At 38.1% G+C, this 15,425-nt stretch overlaps 1 protein-coding gene across 1 annotated transcript in view; it reads left to right on the top strand.

The window, feature by feature from the left end:
• The window catches only part of HOOK3 (hook microtubule tethering protein 3), a 112,554-nt gene that overhangs the window by 38,031 nt on the left and 59,098 nt on the right, over nucleotides 1-15,425 (top strand). The window contains exons 7-9 of the mRNA XM_077773056.1: nucleotides 606-673; nucleotides 10,107-10,169; nucleotides 11,782-11,865. Coding sequence (XP_077629182.1) covers nucleotides 606-673; nucleotides 10,107-10,169; nucleotides 11,782-11,865 — 215 coding nt within the window. The remainder of the gene's footprint in view (nucleotides 1-605; nucleotides 674-10,106; nucleotides 10,170-11,781; nucleotides 11,866-15,425) is intronic.

Below are 15,425 nucleotides of genomic sequence, written 5' to 3'. Positions count from 1 at the left end.
TTATTAGAGATGTGTATATTTTAAAGTCCAGGGTTAGGCAATATTTGTTTTTTTATGGTGTCAGTTTCTATCTTAATTTCATCTTAATTTATTGTCCTAAGCAACTCTCAGGTTTATTAAGATTTTTCTATTCTATAGTAGAAAATATTAAGGTAGAAATTGTACACAGTGCAGTGTTTTGTCACACAAGAATAAGGCACAGACTTCAGAGCTTTTTTGAACCTGTAACAGAGTATAATGTGAAAGACAGATTTCTAAATTTTAGGAATAGTAATAAGGAGTTCTTTCCTTCCTGGCTTTAGGCTTTATCAATTCATTGTCTTACATTCCTGAGGTACCTTATTCCTGTAACCTTTAGCTGTAGCCTTAACTTTGTAAGTAATGGTGTGTGTGTGTGTGTGGGGGGGTTATCTTAAGGAAAGAACTGCTGTAATTTTTAGCCTCTATTTTACCTGTGGTGCATATATTTAACCACATATGAAGAATTCCTGGGAACAGTCAATAACGCAAGAGACTACTTACAAGAATTCATGAAGTGTGAGCCTTTTACTCCCTTGAGTATTTTTAACTTGAACAGTGACATTCCAGATTATTCTTGTTTTCAGAGTACATCCAAGCCATTATGATGATGGAGGAATCTGTTCAACATGTTGTTATGACAGCCATTCAAGAGGTACGTTGGAACTTTCTTCGAACTATGTGTGAGAAAGTAAAGGAGCAATCAGGAATATAAATAGCAGAAATAGAAGTTTTTAAAAAAGATTCTCCTCATTTCTTTGAGAATTTTTTCTTTACACTTCCAATATAGTTTGTCTCATTTTTTAAAAGAAATCATACATTTAAATTTCTCATTTTTATTTAAATCCTAAACATTTATCTTGTAGTTATAGATATTCAGTGACTATTCTAATTTTTAAAAATGCTCTAATGAACTAGGAATAGTAGACTAATTCCTAAAGGTATTATAAATATTTATCTTTAAACCAGCAGTGTACCTCACAATTATTAGTTTCTTGTTTGGCAGAAAATGGGTCCTCAATTCCAGCCATACCCAAAGCACTTTCTAGATGAATATTTATCCTGAAACTGTAGGAAAAAGATATTTTTCCTCTACCCATCCAAATGTTCAGCCAGGACCTCTATTAACAAAGGACAGGTTAACAAGAAAATGGATACTAATGTATTTAATGGATGTTTTACATGACACTGGAACCTTCTTAAGGAAATGAAGGCTAAAGACTTGTTTAAACCTGAGTGTTCTGGTGCTAGGTTTGATGAAGAGTGAAGAATCATGCAAAAATGTGATAGGAGAAAAAGCTAAGTAACCTGGGGGAAACAGCAAATCCTGTTCGTTCAGAGTCCTTTCAGAATCCCTCTATCTTTGGAGATAAGAATGCTTTTTTCCTCTGAGTATTGGGAGAGCACCTCTCACATGAGGGTTTTATGACCTGCTTCAGGAGAAGGTAGAAAATCTTTCCTGAACCTCCTATTTTCTCAAATTCCTTCAGCTTGAAATATTCAGGATGCAATAGTTTGGGGTAGCATGTCCTCAACTCCATCAAATGTGAAACATAAAACTATAAAAGTAAAAATAAAATATAGATTAATATAACCAGTTGATCTCAGAATGCAGGGATGTTTTTGATCATAAAAGCAGTGGAACAAATTGTTAGGGGTAATAGAAAACAACACAGGACATGAATGTGCAACTGACAGAGAAGAAATAAAACAGACAAACATGAAAAATGCTAAATGCAAATTAAGCAAAGTTGTGGTTTTTAAAAAAAAAATGACCAAATTACTGTAAATCTGGAGGTTTCCATTACTCCCTCTGGGCAGTGATTCACAGAACTCAGTAATATACAAAAAAAATAATAATAATAAATTAAAAAAAAAGAACTCAGTAATATACAATGATGACATCAGTATATTAATGATGATAGTATTATTATAGCAAAAGAATACGAACCAGAACCAACTCCCCTCACCCCCAAAATGCATAGAGTGAGGTCTAGGGGAGTCCCATATGCAAAGCTTCTGTTGTTACCTCTTCATGGAACCAAGTCCTACTACCTGCCCACCCCAACCCTGAGCACATCAAGATGTACTGTCAGCCACAGAAGCTCTCCTGACTTTTCATGTCCAGAGTTTTTATTGGGGTTTCATTATGTAGGAATGATTGATTGGGTCAGTGACCATGAGGTTGAACATAGTTTCTACTCTCCTCCCCACCAGAAGTCAGGCTCATTATCAAGTGATAATCTCATACTTGGCTGTCTTTCTGCCATGACCAGCCCCCAGAGGGAGTCCTTCATCTTTTTAACTTAAACTATCTAGAGACCTACAGATCATAGATACTCTTTATCAGTTAGGAAATCCCAGAGATTGAGAGGCTACTTGCCAGTAACGGGATAAAGGCCAGCCACATTTCATTATGACACAGGACCTTTCCAAAAAAAAACAAAGCTTTGTAAAGATGATCACTTTAGCAGTCAGCTCTGATGGTAGGAAGTTAAACTGGTATATCTTAAAATCATGTTATACTTTTTTATATCATATATGATATTAAGTCCTGAGTGTTAAAATATCAAAATGATTATCTTTTTAAAAATTTTTTTAGGGGCGCCTGGGTGGCTTAGTCGGTTAAGTGTCCGACTTTCGCTTAGGTCATGATCTCGCGGTTCGTGGGTTCGAGCCCCGCGTCGGGCTCTGTGCTGACTGCCAGCTCAGAGCCTGGAGCCTGTTTCAGTCTGTGACCCCGTCTCTCTCTGACCCTTCCCTGCTCATGCTGTCTCTCTCTCTCTCTCTCTCCTAGAAAAAAATAAAACATTTAAAAAAAAAATTTTTTTTTTAATGTTTTTTCATCTTTGAGAGAGACTGAGCGTGAATTGGGCGAGGGGCAGAGAGAGAGAGGGAGAGAGAAACAGAATCTGAAGCAGGCTCCAGGCTCTGAGCACTCAGCACAGACCCTGACATGGGACTCGAACCCACAAACCGCAAAATCATGACCTGAACCGAAGTCAGACACTTAAATGACTGAGCCACCCAGGCATCCCTCAAAATGATTATCTCTTAAGCAAGATAGAAGATTTTGCTCTCGCGACGCCTGGGTGGCTTAGTCGGTTAAGCGTCCGACTTTCGCTTAGTCATGATCTCGCAGTTCGTGGGTTCGAGCCCCACGTCGGGCTCTGTGCCGACTGCCAGCTCAGAGCCTGGAGCCTGTTTCAGTCTGTGACTCCCTCTCTCTCTGACCCTCCCCTGCTCACGCTGTCTCTCTCTCTCTCTCTCTCCTAGAAATAAATAAAACATTAAAAAAAAAAGAAGATTTTGCTCTTAAGTGGCCCTGGATTTTGCTCTGTCGTCATCAGGGATCCAGCTTTCTTGTTTCTTATTGTCTGTCATCCTTAATATATGATTCCCAGTTAGTGGTTTATCTTTGGCTTCTCAAGTTCCATCTATCACATTCACATTTCCAACTGTCAGAAAGGATTGAAGGAACGGTTATTCNTCCCACTCCTATTAGCCAGATATCACTCACATAGCTACACAGGGAAGCTGGGAAATGTAGTCTTTTTTAATTTTTAGAGAGAGAGAGTGCAGGGGAGGTACAAAGAGAGAAGGAAAGAATCCCAAGCAGGGATTCAGCACTGAGTCCAACATAGGTTTCAGTCTCACGAACCATGAGATCATGAGCTGCGCCGTAATCAGCAGTCACTTGCTCCGCTGACTGAGCCACCCAAGCACCCCTGAAATGTGGTCTTTATTCCAGGTAGTCCTAATCCAACCACAATTTAAGGAGTCTATTATTAAGCAACAATAGAAAAAAGAATAAGGAGCCACTAACAGTTCTGCCTTACAATAATTGACCCTACAGTTCTATTTTTAGGAATTTATCCTAAGGGGATCTGAAATACAGAGATACATAATAGTAATAGCAAACATTCATCTAGCACCTCTAATGTGCAAGATAGTGCTGGTACTTACTAAACACAGTACATCTTTAACTCTTTTAAAATTATAATTAATACAAAATAAATAAAAATTATAATTAATACTACTGAAATATACACTTAAAATTTTTAAATGGCAAATTTTATGTTCTATATATCTTACCACAATAAAGAATGAAAAATTAAATGTAATATTTTGAGGTATATAATGTTATCCCCATTTTATAAAAGGAGAAGTGAAGTATAAACCGAGTAACTTGCTCAAGTTCACATACGAAGTGCTGGCTGAGTTAGAACTCAGATCTAAGCAGTCTGAATTCAGAGACTGCACCTAGAACCATTGTGCTATATTGCCTCAAGATTGTTTATTTCAACATTATTTTCTAGCTGAAATGTCACAAATACCCTAACTGCCCAGCAGTAGGGAGACAGATAAGTAAATTTTATGGTAGAATAATATTTTGGCATAATATGTAGCATTGAAGTGTATTTTGAAAAACATGTAACAACATGGGTCAGGCTTATCTAGGGAAACAGCACATGAGCAATAGAATTCCATTTCGGTTAGAAATTAAGATGAGTGAAAACAAACTTGCAAGAATGTTAACTATCTCCAAATGGTTGGATGCTCTATATTCTTTTCTTTATTTGCCAGTTTTTCTATAATAGCAGGCTTGTGTCTATAATCAAATATTTTTAAAATTAAAGTCTATGCCCAAGTGATTTTTAATTCTACAAATCTAGCCCAAGGAATTATTTAGAAATTCAGACCAAACAGGCCCCTGAGGGGCTCTGCGTTAAGCATCAGACTTTGGCTCAGGTCATGATCTCTCAGCTTATGGGTTTGAGCCCTGCATCGGGCTCTATGCTGACACCTCAGAGTCTGGAGCCTGCTTCGGATTCAGTGTCTCCCCTTCTGTCTGCTCCTCTGCCGCTCGTGTTTTCTCTGTCTCTCAAAAAATAAACATTAAAAATTTTTTTAAAAAAGAAATTCAGACCAAGTTTGGGTACAACTGTGTTTGTGGAACTAATTTATTTATTTTTTAAGATTTATTTATTTATTTAAGCAATCTCTACACCCAGCATGGGGATTGAACTCCCAACCCCAGGATCAAGAATCAGTGCTCTTCTGACTGAGCCAGCTAGGCACCCGCAAGCTATTTTATATTAATGGAAATATGAAAACAATGCATTCATTAGTAAGCAAGTGTTTAACTTAGGGTACTTCCATCTTGTGGAATATTATATAACTGATAAAAATTTTAAAAAGTATATTATGACAAAAGGAAAACATTTAAAATCTCAAGTGAACAAAGCAGTATATAAAATTGTACATACAGCTAGATTTTAAAATAGATTACATGTCTTTTATGTGCATATTCCTTTTATTCATTTAGCACGTACTGTCTAGCACTTAATATGCACCAGAAGCTATAGTAGGCATTTGGAATACAGTTGTGAAAAAGACAGACACGGCCTCTTGCCCCAGAAAGTCTAAGTCTCATAGGAGAAATGGCTAACTACTTAAGTAACGTACATTAAAAGCATTCAAAATGAAACGTACCATGATGGGAAAAATATTTGGAGTACCTCAAAGAAGTTAGCTAACTCAGTTTGGGGACTTAAGGGAAGGCTTCTCAAGGACGGTAGCATCTCATCTGAGCACAGAGTCATGAGATGATGTAAGGAAGGGGTAAAAATTGTTCTAAAGTCCAGGGGGCAAGAGAAGCAAGATCTGCATGGAATGTTGGAGGTGCTAAAAGAAGGTGCCTGTGGCAAACATGGTAAGGTAGGAAGTGCTTAGAAATGAAACCAAAAACCTAAGATCATTAGAATATTGAGCAGTTTCATTAGAGAGTTGGGATTTTGGAAACCAATGCATAGATTTTAAAGAGAAAATACATTGAAGTCTGTATTTAAGAAAATCTGTATGATGAGAAGAATGGTTTGGGGGAAAACCAGGTTAGAAAATGGGAAAGAGCAGTTAAGAGACCTTGGTAATTATCCAGCAAAGAATGATGGAAGCCTGAACCAGGTTATGACAGGGTGGAGACAGGTGGACAGATTTGAAAATTCTAAGAGCTTGAATCAGTAGGCTTGGTGATTGATTGGACCTCGGAGGGAGAAGGGGTAGCTGGATAGAATAATAGAAGTAGGAAGGCCTTTTTTTTTTTGGCACATTCTATTTTTATTTCTTTATTCAAGTACTAATGACTTTGATTTTTTTTTTAACCAACGTAAAATACATATAACAAAAATTTGCCATTAGTAACATTTAGCAGGCTCAGAATGTTGTGCAAGCATTATCACTATTTAGTTCCAGAACTTTTTCCATCACCACAAAAGGAAACCTTGCACACCTGTTACACAGGCAGTTCTCATTTCCTCCTTACTCTAGCCCCCGTCAACCAGTAATCTGCTTTCTGTCTCTATGAATTCCCCTATTCTGGATATTTCATATAAATGGAAGCATAGGCTATGTGGCCTTTTGTGTCTGGCTTTGTTCATTTAACATAGTATTTTCAAGGTTTTGTTGTAGCATGTATCAATGCTCGTTCCTTTTTATGCTGAATAATCCATTGTATGGATGTGCAACATTTTGTTTATCCATTCAACAGTTGATGAACATTTGGGTTGTTCCTACCTTTTGTCTATTGTGAATAATGCTGCTGTGAATGTTAGTATATGGGTTGTTGTTTTTGAGAGAATGAGAGAGAGAAGTGGGGAGGGGCAAAGGGAGAGGAAGAGAGAGTCTTAAGTGGGCTCTGCGCTGGGCGTGGATGTGGGCTCAGCCTCATCATCATGAGATCATGACCTGAACTGAAATCAAGAGTTGGATGCTTTACCAACTGAGCCACCCAGGCACCCCAGGTTTTTTTGTTTATTTGTTGTTGTTTTAAACACCTATTCTGGGTATGTTAAAATTGAATTGCTCAGTCATATGGTAATTCTCTGTTTAACTTTTTGAGGAACCACCAACTTCTTTTCCATGGGTGTCATAGCATTTTATATTCCCACCAGCAGTGCACTGGGATTCTAGTTTTTCCACCTCTTTGTCAACCCTTTTTGATGTCCATCTTTTTTATAGTAGTCATCCTAGTGGGTGTGAAGTGGTATCTTCTTGCAGCTTATTTGCATTTCCCTAAAGACAAATGATGCTGACCTTCTTCATGCTGCAGAAGACTGCTCATTCTTTGGAGAAATGTAAATAGTGGTCAAGTAAATGATAGCCTTTTAATTCTTTGAATGCTAATTGGAAGAAGCCTCAAGTAAGAGAAGGATAGATGTTGATTTATAAGAGAGAGGGTGATTAATGGTACGGGATCTGTGAGAAACTGGGTCAGGGAGCACAAATGGAGGGATTAGCCTCCTATGGGAAGACCAACACTTGTATTACAAGATTGGAGAAGGAAAGGATGGGCATGAATGTTGCCAATTTTCTGTATTAAGACATGGGAAATTCTTACTTGGAGACAAAATTTTCTGATGAAGAGTATGGGGGTGATGGTGAGGTTTACAAAGTAGGAAAGGTTTAGAATAATCTGAAGGGAATAAAGAAACTGCTGGCTGGGGAAGCATAACTGTACTTTGGGGACAACTTTGAAGGCCCAGATGAAAGTGGAAACTGTATTAATAGTGTTTTAGGATTAAAAATGTTTTTGTTTACTCTCTCAGTACTTAGCAGTCAGGATTTATGGTCAGAACAGACAGGTATTTGGATTGATTTTAGAGTGAGATTTTGCCAGGAAGAAGGAATGGAGGTAAGAGAATTGATATTGACAAAAGTCATCAACGTAATAGACGGTGAAAAATCTGGGTTATAAAGAGAAGGTAGTTGGTTAAACAAATGATCAACCGTGGAAGCTGAAGCAGGGGAGGAAGATTTCCCCAAATAAGAGGATGTTAGGAAAAGAAAGAAGAGTAAACGTGATCAGGCAAAAACAATGTTTACTATAAAGTCTAAGCAGAATAAGGAAAAAAGTGATGGGTTCTGACTGGAAACCTGGGAGAAAGGAGGGAGGTATAGGGAGTGCCTGGAAACTTCAGGTGGAGAAGCACGTAAATTAAACATAATTGAATGAGAGAGCAGGGATGACAAAAGGTTGTGTTCAGAGTATAGGAGACCTAGTTTTTATTCAGAGGTGTTGCTGTATTATGAGGAGGACTTACCTGAAATAATAGGAAAAGGAAAAAGACCGGGTGGGGGTAGGGGGTTGGGGGGGAGATAACTCCTAGTATTTCTGCTGCCTGCCTCCGAGCCAGATACCTCCTCTCTGATACTCCACCACAGCCCTTATCACACCGTGCTTGTCTTTCTCACTTGACCTGTGCTACACCCACAGTTGGTAGCTTCTTAAATATTTCAGAATTATAAAAATTGATTATTGGGGTGCCTGAGTGGCTCAGTCGGTTAAGTGTCCGACTTCGGCTCAGGTCGTGATCTCACTTACTGCTCGTGTGTTTGAGCCCCGCGTCGGGCTCTGTGCTGACAGCTCAGAGCCTGGAGCCTGCTTCAGATTCTGTGTCTCCCTCTCTCTCTGTCCCTCCCCCCTTGTGCTCTCTCTCTCTCTCAAAAAGGAATAGATGTTTAAAAAAAATTTTTTTTAAAAAGGTGATTATTTCTAGATGGTAAAATAATGTTTTTTTTCCTTTTTATATTTTTAATGACTTGTATCTTCTCTACCATGGGATTATTTTTTCAATTGGAAGAAGTCTTAAAAATCCTTTGATTTATATTGTCACAATAAAAGCATAAACTTTGAGGCCAGTATTTTTTTACTCCTGAGGTTTTTTCCCCCTGAGTATGCTAAGGAACTTTGAACTTTTCTCATCCCATTAATATGGAACATTGATTCTTAAACTTCATTGTGCATCAGAATCAGCTGGAGGACTTTATTAAACATTTTACTGAACCCTAACCCCAGTTTCTTGAGTCAGTATATCTGGGCTGGGACCAGGTAATTTGCATTTCTGATGAGTTTCCAGGCAATGCTGATGCTGTTGTTTTGAGAACTTCAGTTTGAGAACTGCTGATAAGAACAAGGTACAGCCGAACACATCATTTCAGGTCTCTCGAGAATGGGGTTGAAGGTTGAAATTATAAGATCTCTCAATAGTGCATCCCCACATTTCTAATTGTCCCCCATTCTTTTGTCCTTCAGACAGAACATAAGAAGGAAGCAACAGAAAATTAGGACTATTTGGGTTTGCCCCTGACTTGTTACAATCAGAATTTTATCTTTTTCTCCCCGAGCCCCTCACACTTTATGGATCTTCTCTGTTTGCAACTCAAGGGTGAGAGGCTAAAGCATAATAGATTTGTGTGCATGTGTCACAAATATCAGCCAGTTCGTTGGGCGTAGATTGATTTTTGTTGATGTTGCCCATATTCTTTAGAAATAGATACTTAGCGTTGCCCTTTTTTATTTTTACTGAAAAGTAAGTTTTAAAATATTTAGCCACTTCTTAAACTAAAAGACCTGCCTTTTTAGTGATAAGAATAGCTGATTCTTATGAATGGGCCTACAGTGAAAATGAGCACCAGAATTTAGACCTATAATTTTATTTTATTTTTTCAAATGTTAATTTATTTTGAGAAAAAGAGAGAGCACACGTGTGCCAGTGTGGGGGGAGGGTCAGAGCCGGATTTTGGGCCTCATCCCACAAACCATGAGGTCCTGACTGAGCTGAAATCAACCGACTGAGCCACCCACCTGCCCCCTAGACCTGTAATTTTATTTTATTTCATTTTATTTTTAATTTTTTAATGTTTTTTATTTATTTCTGAGAGAGAGAGACAGCATGAGCATGAAGCAGGCTCCAGGCTCTGAGCTAGCTATCAGCACAGAGCCTGACACGGGGCTCGAACCCACGAACCGTAAGATCATGACCTGAGCCGAAGTCGGATGCTTAACTGACTAAGCCACCCAGGTGCCCCTCTAGACCTGTAATTTTAAATGAAAGCATTATTCTCGAATGAAAATATATTCCAGACTGAGAGGTTTTAATGTATAGGAATATGTTCCTATTACATTTGTATTTTCTTTTTAATGTTTATAATTCTATGGTGATTTGGGTGTTCATGTTGTTATGTAAATACATTTTATATGATGTCTTTTGGCCTCATAGTTACAATCATTTAAATCTTAATTGCAGCTGATGAGCAAGGAATCTCCTGTCTCTGCTGGAAATGATGCCTATGTTGACCTTGATCGCCAGGTATCTCATTTTGTATTGTTTTTATCCATGCAGAGATTGAAAAGGATAACCTTTATGTAGTAACGAAAAGAATGTTTCATTTGAAATTGCTTACAGAATATATTGGTTTAATTCTCTGTTTTTTACTAAAATTCAAGAACTTTACTAGTGGATATTACACATTAGTAATTAAATTTGTAATTTGTAATTAAAATATTGCATAACCCACTTTAAAATAGATTAAGTGGTAATTCGTGTTTTCTAGCCATGATTTTTCTTTTTCCATTAGTGATGTCTTTCTTCATGCTACATTTAACACAGCAAATGCATTCCTGGAAAATAGCATGCATTTAATCTTATGATTTATTTATAATACAAAATACCTTTTCACATTATTCTTCCTTTATCTTTGTAATAAAGATCATTTTACCCTCTGTGAGCAATTGAACAGTCAACAGATACTTAAATGCATTAAGGAACCTACTATGTTTTTAAAGGAACTCTGTGGTGTGTTCTTGTGGTTTTAACCAAAAGTTATTTCATAATTTTAATTCCTACTTTTCAGTAGAATACTGTTGGTTACATTGTCAGCTTCTGTGTTCCAGCTATCCTGGGACATCCGCCCCAAAGTGTGAACAGATATCTTCACATTACCCTCTCTCATTTCTTACCCATGGTTTCTAAGTGCTTTGTAGGAAAATCTTTGAACATGATGTAATTTTAACCCAAGTTGTAATTTGCTTCCCTTATTTTATGATGTTAGGTTTTAAAGGTGTTACCTTTTTTTTAAAGTGTATTTATTTTGAGAGGGAGAGAGAGAACATATGTGTGAACATGTGAGCAGGGGAGGGGCAGAGTGAGAAGGAAAGGGAGAAAATCCCAAAGAGGAGGAGGGGAGAGAGGGAGGCTGGAACTGGAGATCACGGCCTGAGCCTAACTAAATCAAGAGTCTGACTTTTAACAGACTGAGCCACCCAGGCGCCCCTAAAGTTGTTACCTTGTATGAATGTTTTTGTATCTATATTACACAGAGGTTTGGTCATATGAAAGGAAAAGCCACTAAATTTTTTAACCAATTTTTCTTTTTTTAAATTAAGTAATTTTAATTAATTTGCTCATCCTTTGCTAACTTAGAGTTTATATACTAATGGAACACAACTCAGAAATGTTTGGTTTGTGTTGGAAATCAGAATAACAATATTTAAAAAAAACTATGCGAACTAACATAAAGGTTTAATATGACTGAAGAACTTGGGTTGAAATACATTAGCTATATATTTCAACAGTTGAAACCCCTGTCCTCTAACACATGCATATTTTATCAAGGTTAAATTTCTCAGTTTTTACAGAATCAACATTACCAAGAATCATGTAGCCCAGATAGGCAAATGTAAGAAAACTTGATAAGAAGAAAGTACCAGATTCACAGTACAGAAAAGCAAGACTTAGAACTAGAAGATATTCAAAGTGAGAAGTGCCTTCTTTTGACTCTTCAGAAGTTTTTCTCCATTTCTCCCTGCCCCTCAGAAAGAAATGGGAGGGAAGTGTTTTAATTCTTTATTGTACCTGTGTAATTATGAATTGTTGCTACTTCATATTGAAATGTTTATTGTATCTCTTTGTTTCTAACTAGTTGAAGAAAACTACAGAGGAACTAAATGAAGCTTTGTCAGCAAAGGAAGAAATTGCACAAAGGTGCCATGAACTGGATATGCAGGTAAGAGATCTGTTCTGTGTACCACCTATTTGAGATGCACCATTAGAAGTAATGCCAGACGTACAGTGTACTACCATGGAGTACAGTTTGCTATAACACAACCCTAATTAAAGAGGAAAAAAAGGGAAAACAGATTTTTGATTAAAGATGGTAGATTAATGAAATATACTAGTTTTCTTTCCTTCTTGCTGCCCCATTAGATTTATAATAACTAAATGAAAATGGCATAAAGACACAGGAAAAGAAAAGAGGGACATCAGTGCTAGCTTTGGAGGAGTAGAGATTTTTAAAAGCCCTGAGTGTAGTGTTTGCCAATATCCGTAGTATAAATACTCTGATGGCTTCTTGTAGAGCATGTGACTCTTGATCTCAGGGTTGTGAGTTTGAGCCCCATGTTGGGTGCAAAGATTACTTAAAAATAAAAATATTTTTTAAAAGGTAATAGGGTGGGTAAATTTCAAGAAATCTCTCACTAATAAAAGGACAGAAAATAAGAAAAGAATTATTTGGGATTCACCTCAAAATGAAGAAGGTTGGGGGCATGGATAAAGGTACAAATAAGACATAATTGACCATATTTTGATGCTTGTTAAAGCTGGGTCGTGAATACACATACGTCATAATATTTTATAATAGCATTTTGCTTTGAAAGGCATAGGTGTTGGTCATTGCTTTGGATGCACATAGGAGGAAGTGTAATCATAGCATACTTGTTGGGTTATAAGGTAAATAATATTTATCTGGTCACAGTAACATTAAAGTTATACACTAGGATTGCCAAACTAACACGCTGTCATCTGCTTTTGTAAGTAAAGTTTTAATGTAGCACAGCCTTGCTTTTTCACATCTTGTCTGTGACTGCTTTCATGCTGTAAGGACAGACCTGAGTACTTTTCACAGAGTCCTATGGCTCGCTAAGCCTTCAATATTCACTGCTTGATTCTTTACAGAAGTTTGCCAAACTTGGTATAAACATTTTGCAAAGTGAATGGCAGGTTGCAGAGAGGTTATGAGAAGAGAAGGGGTTGCCCAGTGACACACTTAATTCTGCAGTAACGCACTTGATACTCAGATCTCTAATGTAATCATATAATCCAGTTTCAACATTTAGAATTGTCCTAGAGAGAACTGTTATTGTGAAAGTAGAGGTCCACTTGATAGTAGCTAAGAAGTAAGCTAGGATAGGAGCCATGAGGAGCAAGAAGTCAAGAACCACTTCTGTGGCAGAGCAGCCGTTATATGGCTGACTCCTTCTAGTCACCCAGTCTCAGCTCAAATTTGCCAGATCAATTTGTCTTAAAATGTGTATCGGGTACTCAGATGTGTCAAGTAGTAAATTGGGTCTCCTGGGAAGGCCTTCCACAGTCCTGTCGTCCATGGTCCATATAGTAGGCACATAAGTGAGTGAGTGAATGGGTGGGGGATTGAGTGAAGGGAGTTATTAGGTAGTAGTTGTGTGAAATTGCAGAGGTGACCAGTGAAGGAAACAAGAATAGTGATATAGCTGTTTGTGGAAAGGAAGGATGGCACAAGTTGCTGTAATTTAACCTGTCAGAGGAGAGAGTCACTAGATAATGTCTGATGTTGATAAATCAAGAAACAGAAGTATAAAACATTTAGAGATATAAAATAACAACCCAAGATAGTAAAATTAGGAATAGTTAAAATGAGTTGTCTCTTAGAAGCAGAAGCACTCTGTAGGAGACTGTAGCTTTTTATGATAAGCCCCTTTTGTGTCTGATTTTTTATTTTTTTCTTTTTTTTTATGTTTGTTTATTTTTGAGAGAGAGAGAGAGAGAGAGGGAGAGACAGAATGTGAGCAGGGGAAGGGCAGAGAGAGAGGGAGACCCAGAATCCAAAGTAAGCTCCAGGCTCTGAGCTGTCAGTGCAGAGCCTGATGCAGGGCTCAAACTCACGAGTCGCGAGATCATGACCTGAGCCGAAGTCAGACGCTTAACCGACTGAGCCACTCAGGTGCCCCTGATTTTCTTTCTTAAATCATGTTTATGCATCATTTGTTATTAAAAGCATAGTTAAGAGTTATTGTTGGCCTTGTTGCATACTGCTGCAATAATGCCCGTATCCCAGTAGAGCGAGTCAAATGAATTATTTGGCTTCCTCATGCGTATAAAAGTCATATTTATACTTTATCATATCGTATTGTATTAAGTATGCAATAGCATTATGTCTAAAAACAAATGTAGGGGCACCTGGGTGGCTTAGTCAGTTAAGCATCCACTTCGGTTCATGTCATGATCTTGCAGTCTGTGAGTTCAAGCCCTGTGTCAGGCTCTGTGCTGACAGCTCAGAGCCTGGAGCCTGCCTTTAGATTCTGTGTCTCTGCTTCTCTCTGCACCTCGCCTGCTTGTACTCTCTCTCTCTCTTAAAAACAAACATTAAAGGGGCGCCTGGGTGGCTTAGTCGGCGAAAGTCCGACTTTCGCTTGGGTCATGATCTCGCGGTTCGTGGGTTCGAGCCCCGCGTCGGGCTCTGTGCTGACTGTCAGCTCGGAGCCTGGAGCCTGTTTCAGTCTGTGACTCCCTCTCTCTCTGACCCTCCCCTGCTCATGCTGTCTCTCTCTCTCTCCTAGAAATAAAAATAAATAAATAAATAAATAAAAAACAAACATTAAAAAAATTTTTTTAATAAAAATAAATGTGCACTCTTTTTCTTTCTTTTCTTTTTCTTAAATTATAAAGAGACTATTGCTAAACATTGCTAACCATCATCTCTGCTTGTAGCATATCAAAATCTTTTTTGCTGGTGGAGTGTTTTGCCTCAGCCTTTATGGCTGCTAACTGATCAGGATGGTGGTTGCTGAAGGCTGGAGTGGCTATGGCAGTTTGTTAAAATGAAATTTGCTATATCAGTTGACTCTTCTTTCACAAATGATCTCTCTGTAGCACGTTATGCTGTTTGATAGCACTTCAGCCACAGTAGAACTTCTTTCAAAATTGGCATCAGTCTTTTCAAACCCTGCTGGTTGCTTTCTCCGCTGTTATGTGACATTTTAAATCCTTTGCTGCCATTTCAACAACCTTCACAGTATCTCCACCCCAGGTCACTTTCTTTGCTTGCCCATATGGAGCCAACTACTCATTTATTACAGTTTTATCTGAGATGGCAGCAGTTCAGTCCCATTTTCAGGCTCCATTTCTTTTTTGGTTTGGTTGGTTGGTTTGGTGTTTTTTGGGTTTTTTTTGTTTTTGTTTTTGTTTTTTTTGAGAGAGAGTACGTGTGCAGGGGAAAGGGGCAGAGGGAAATAGAAGGAGAATATTTTTTTTTTTTTTTTTTAATTTTAGAGAGAGAAAGAGTGCACAAGCGGGGGAGAGAGGCAGGGAAAGAAAGAGAAAGGGAGAAAATCTTAGAATCTTAAGCAGGCTCCATGCTCAGCAAGGAGCTGGAGGCGGGGCTCCATCCCATGACCTGGGCTTATGACTTGAGCCAAAATCAAGAGCCAGATGCTCAACCCACTGAGCCACACAGGCACCCCCAGGATCCATTTCTAATTCTTGTCGTCTTGCTACTTCCACCACATCTGCAGTTATTTTCTTTCTTTA

Source organism: Crocuta crocuta, unplaced genomic scaffold (assembly GCF_008692635.1).
Source record: "Crocuta crocuta isolate KB4526 unplaced genomic scaffold, BGI_CrCroc_1.0 scaffold177, whole genome shotgun sequence".
Classification (NCBI taxonomy): Eukaryota; Metazoa; Chordata; class Mammalia; order Carnivora; family Hyaenidae; genus Crocuta; species Crocuta crocuta.
The sequence above is the reverse complement of the archived record's forward strand: the minus strand, read 5'-3'. Positions and strand labels throughout refer to the sequence as shown.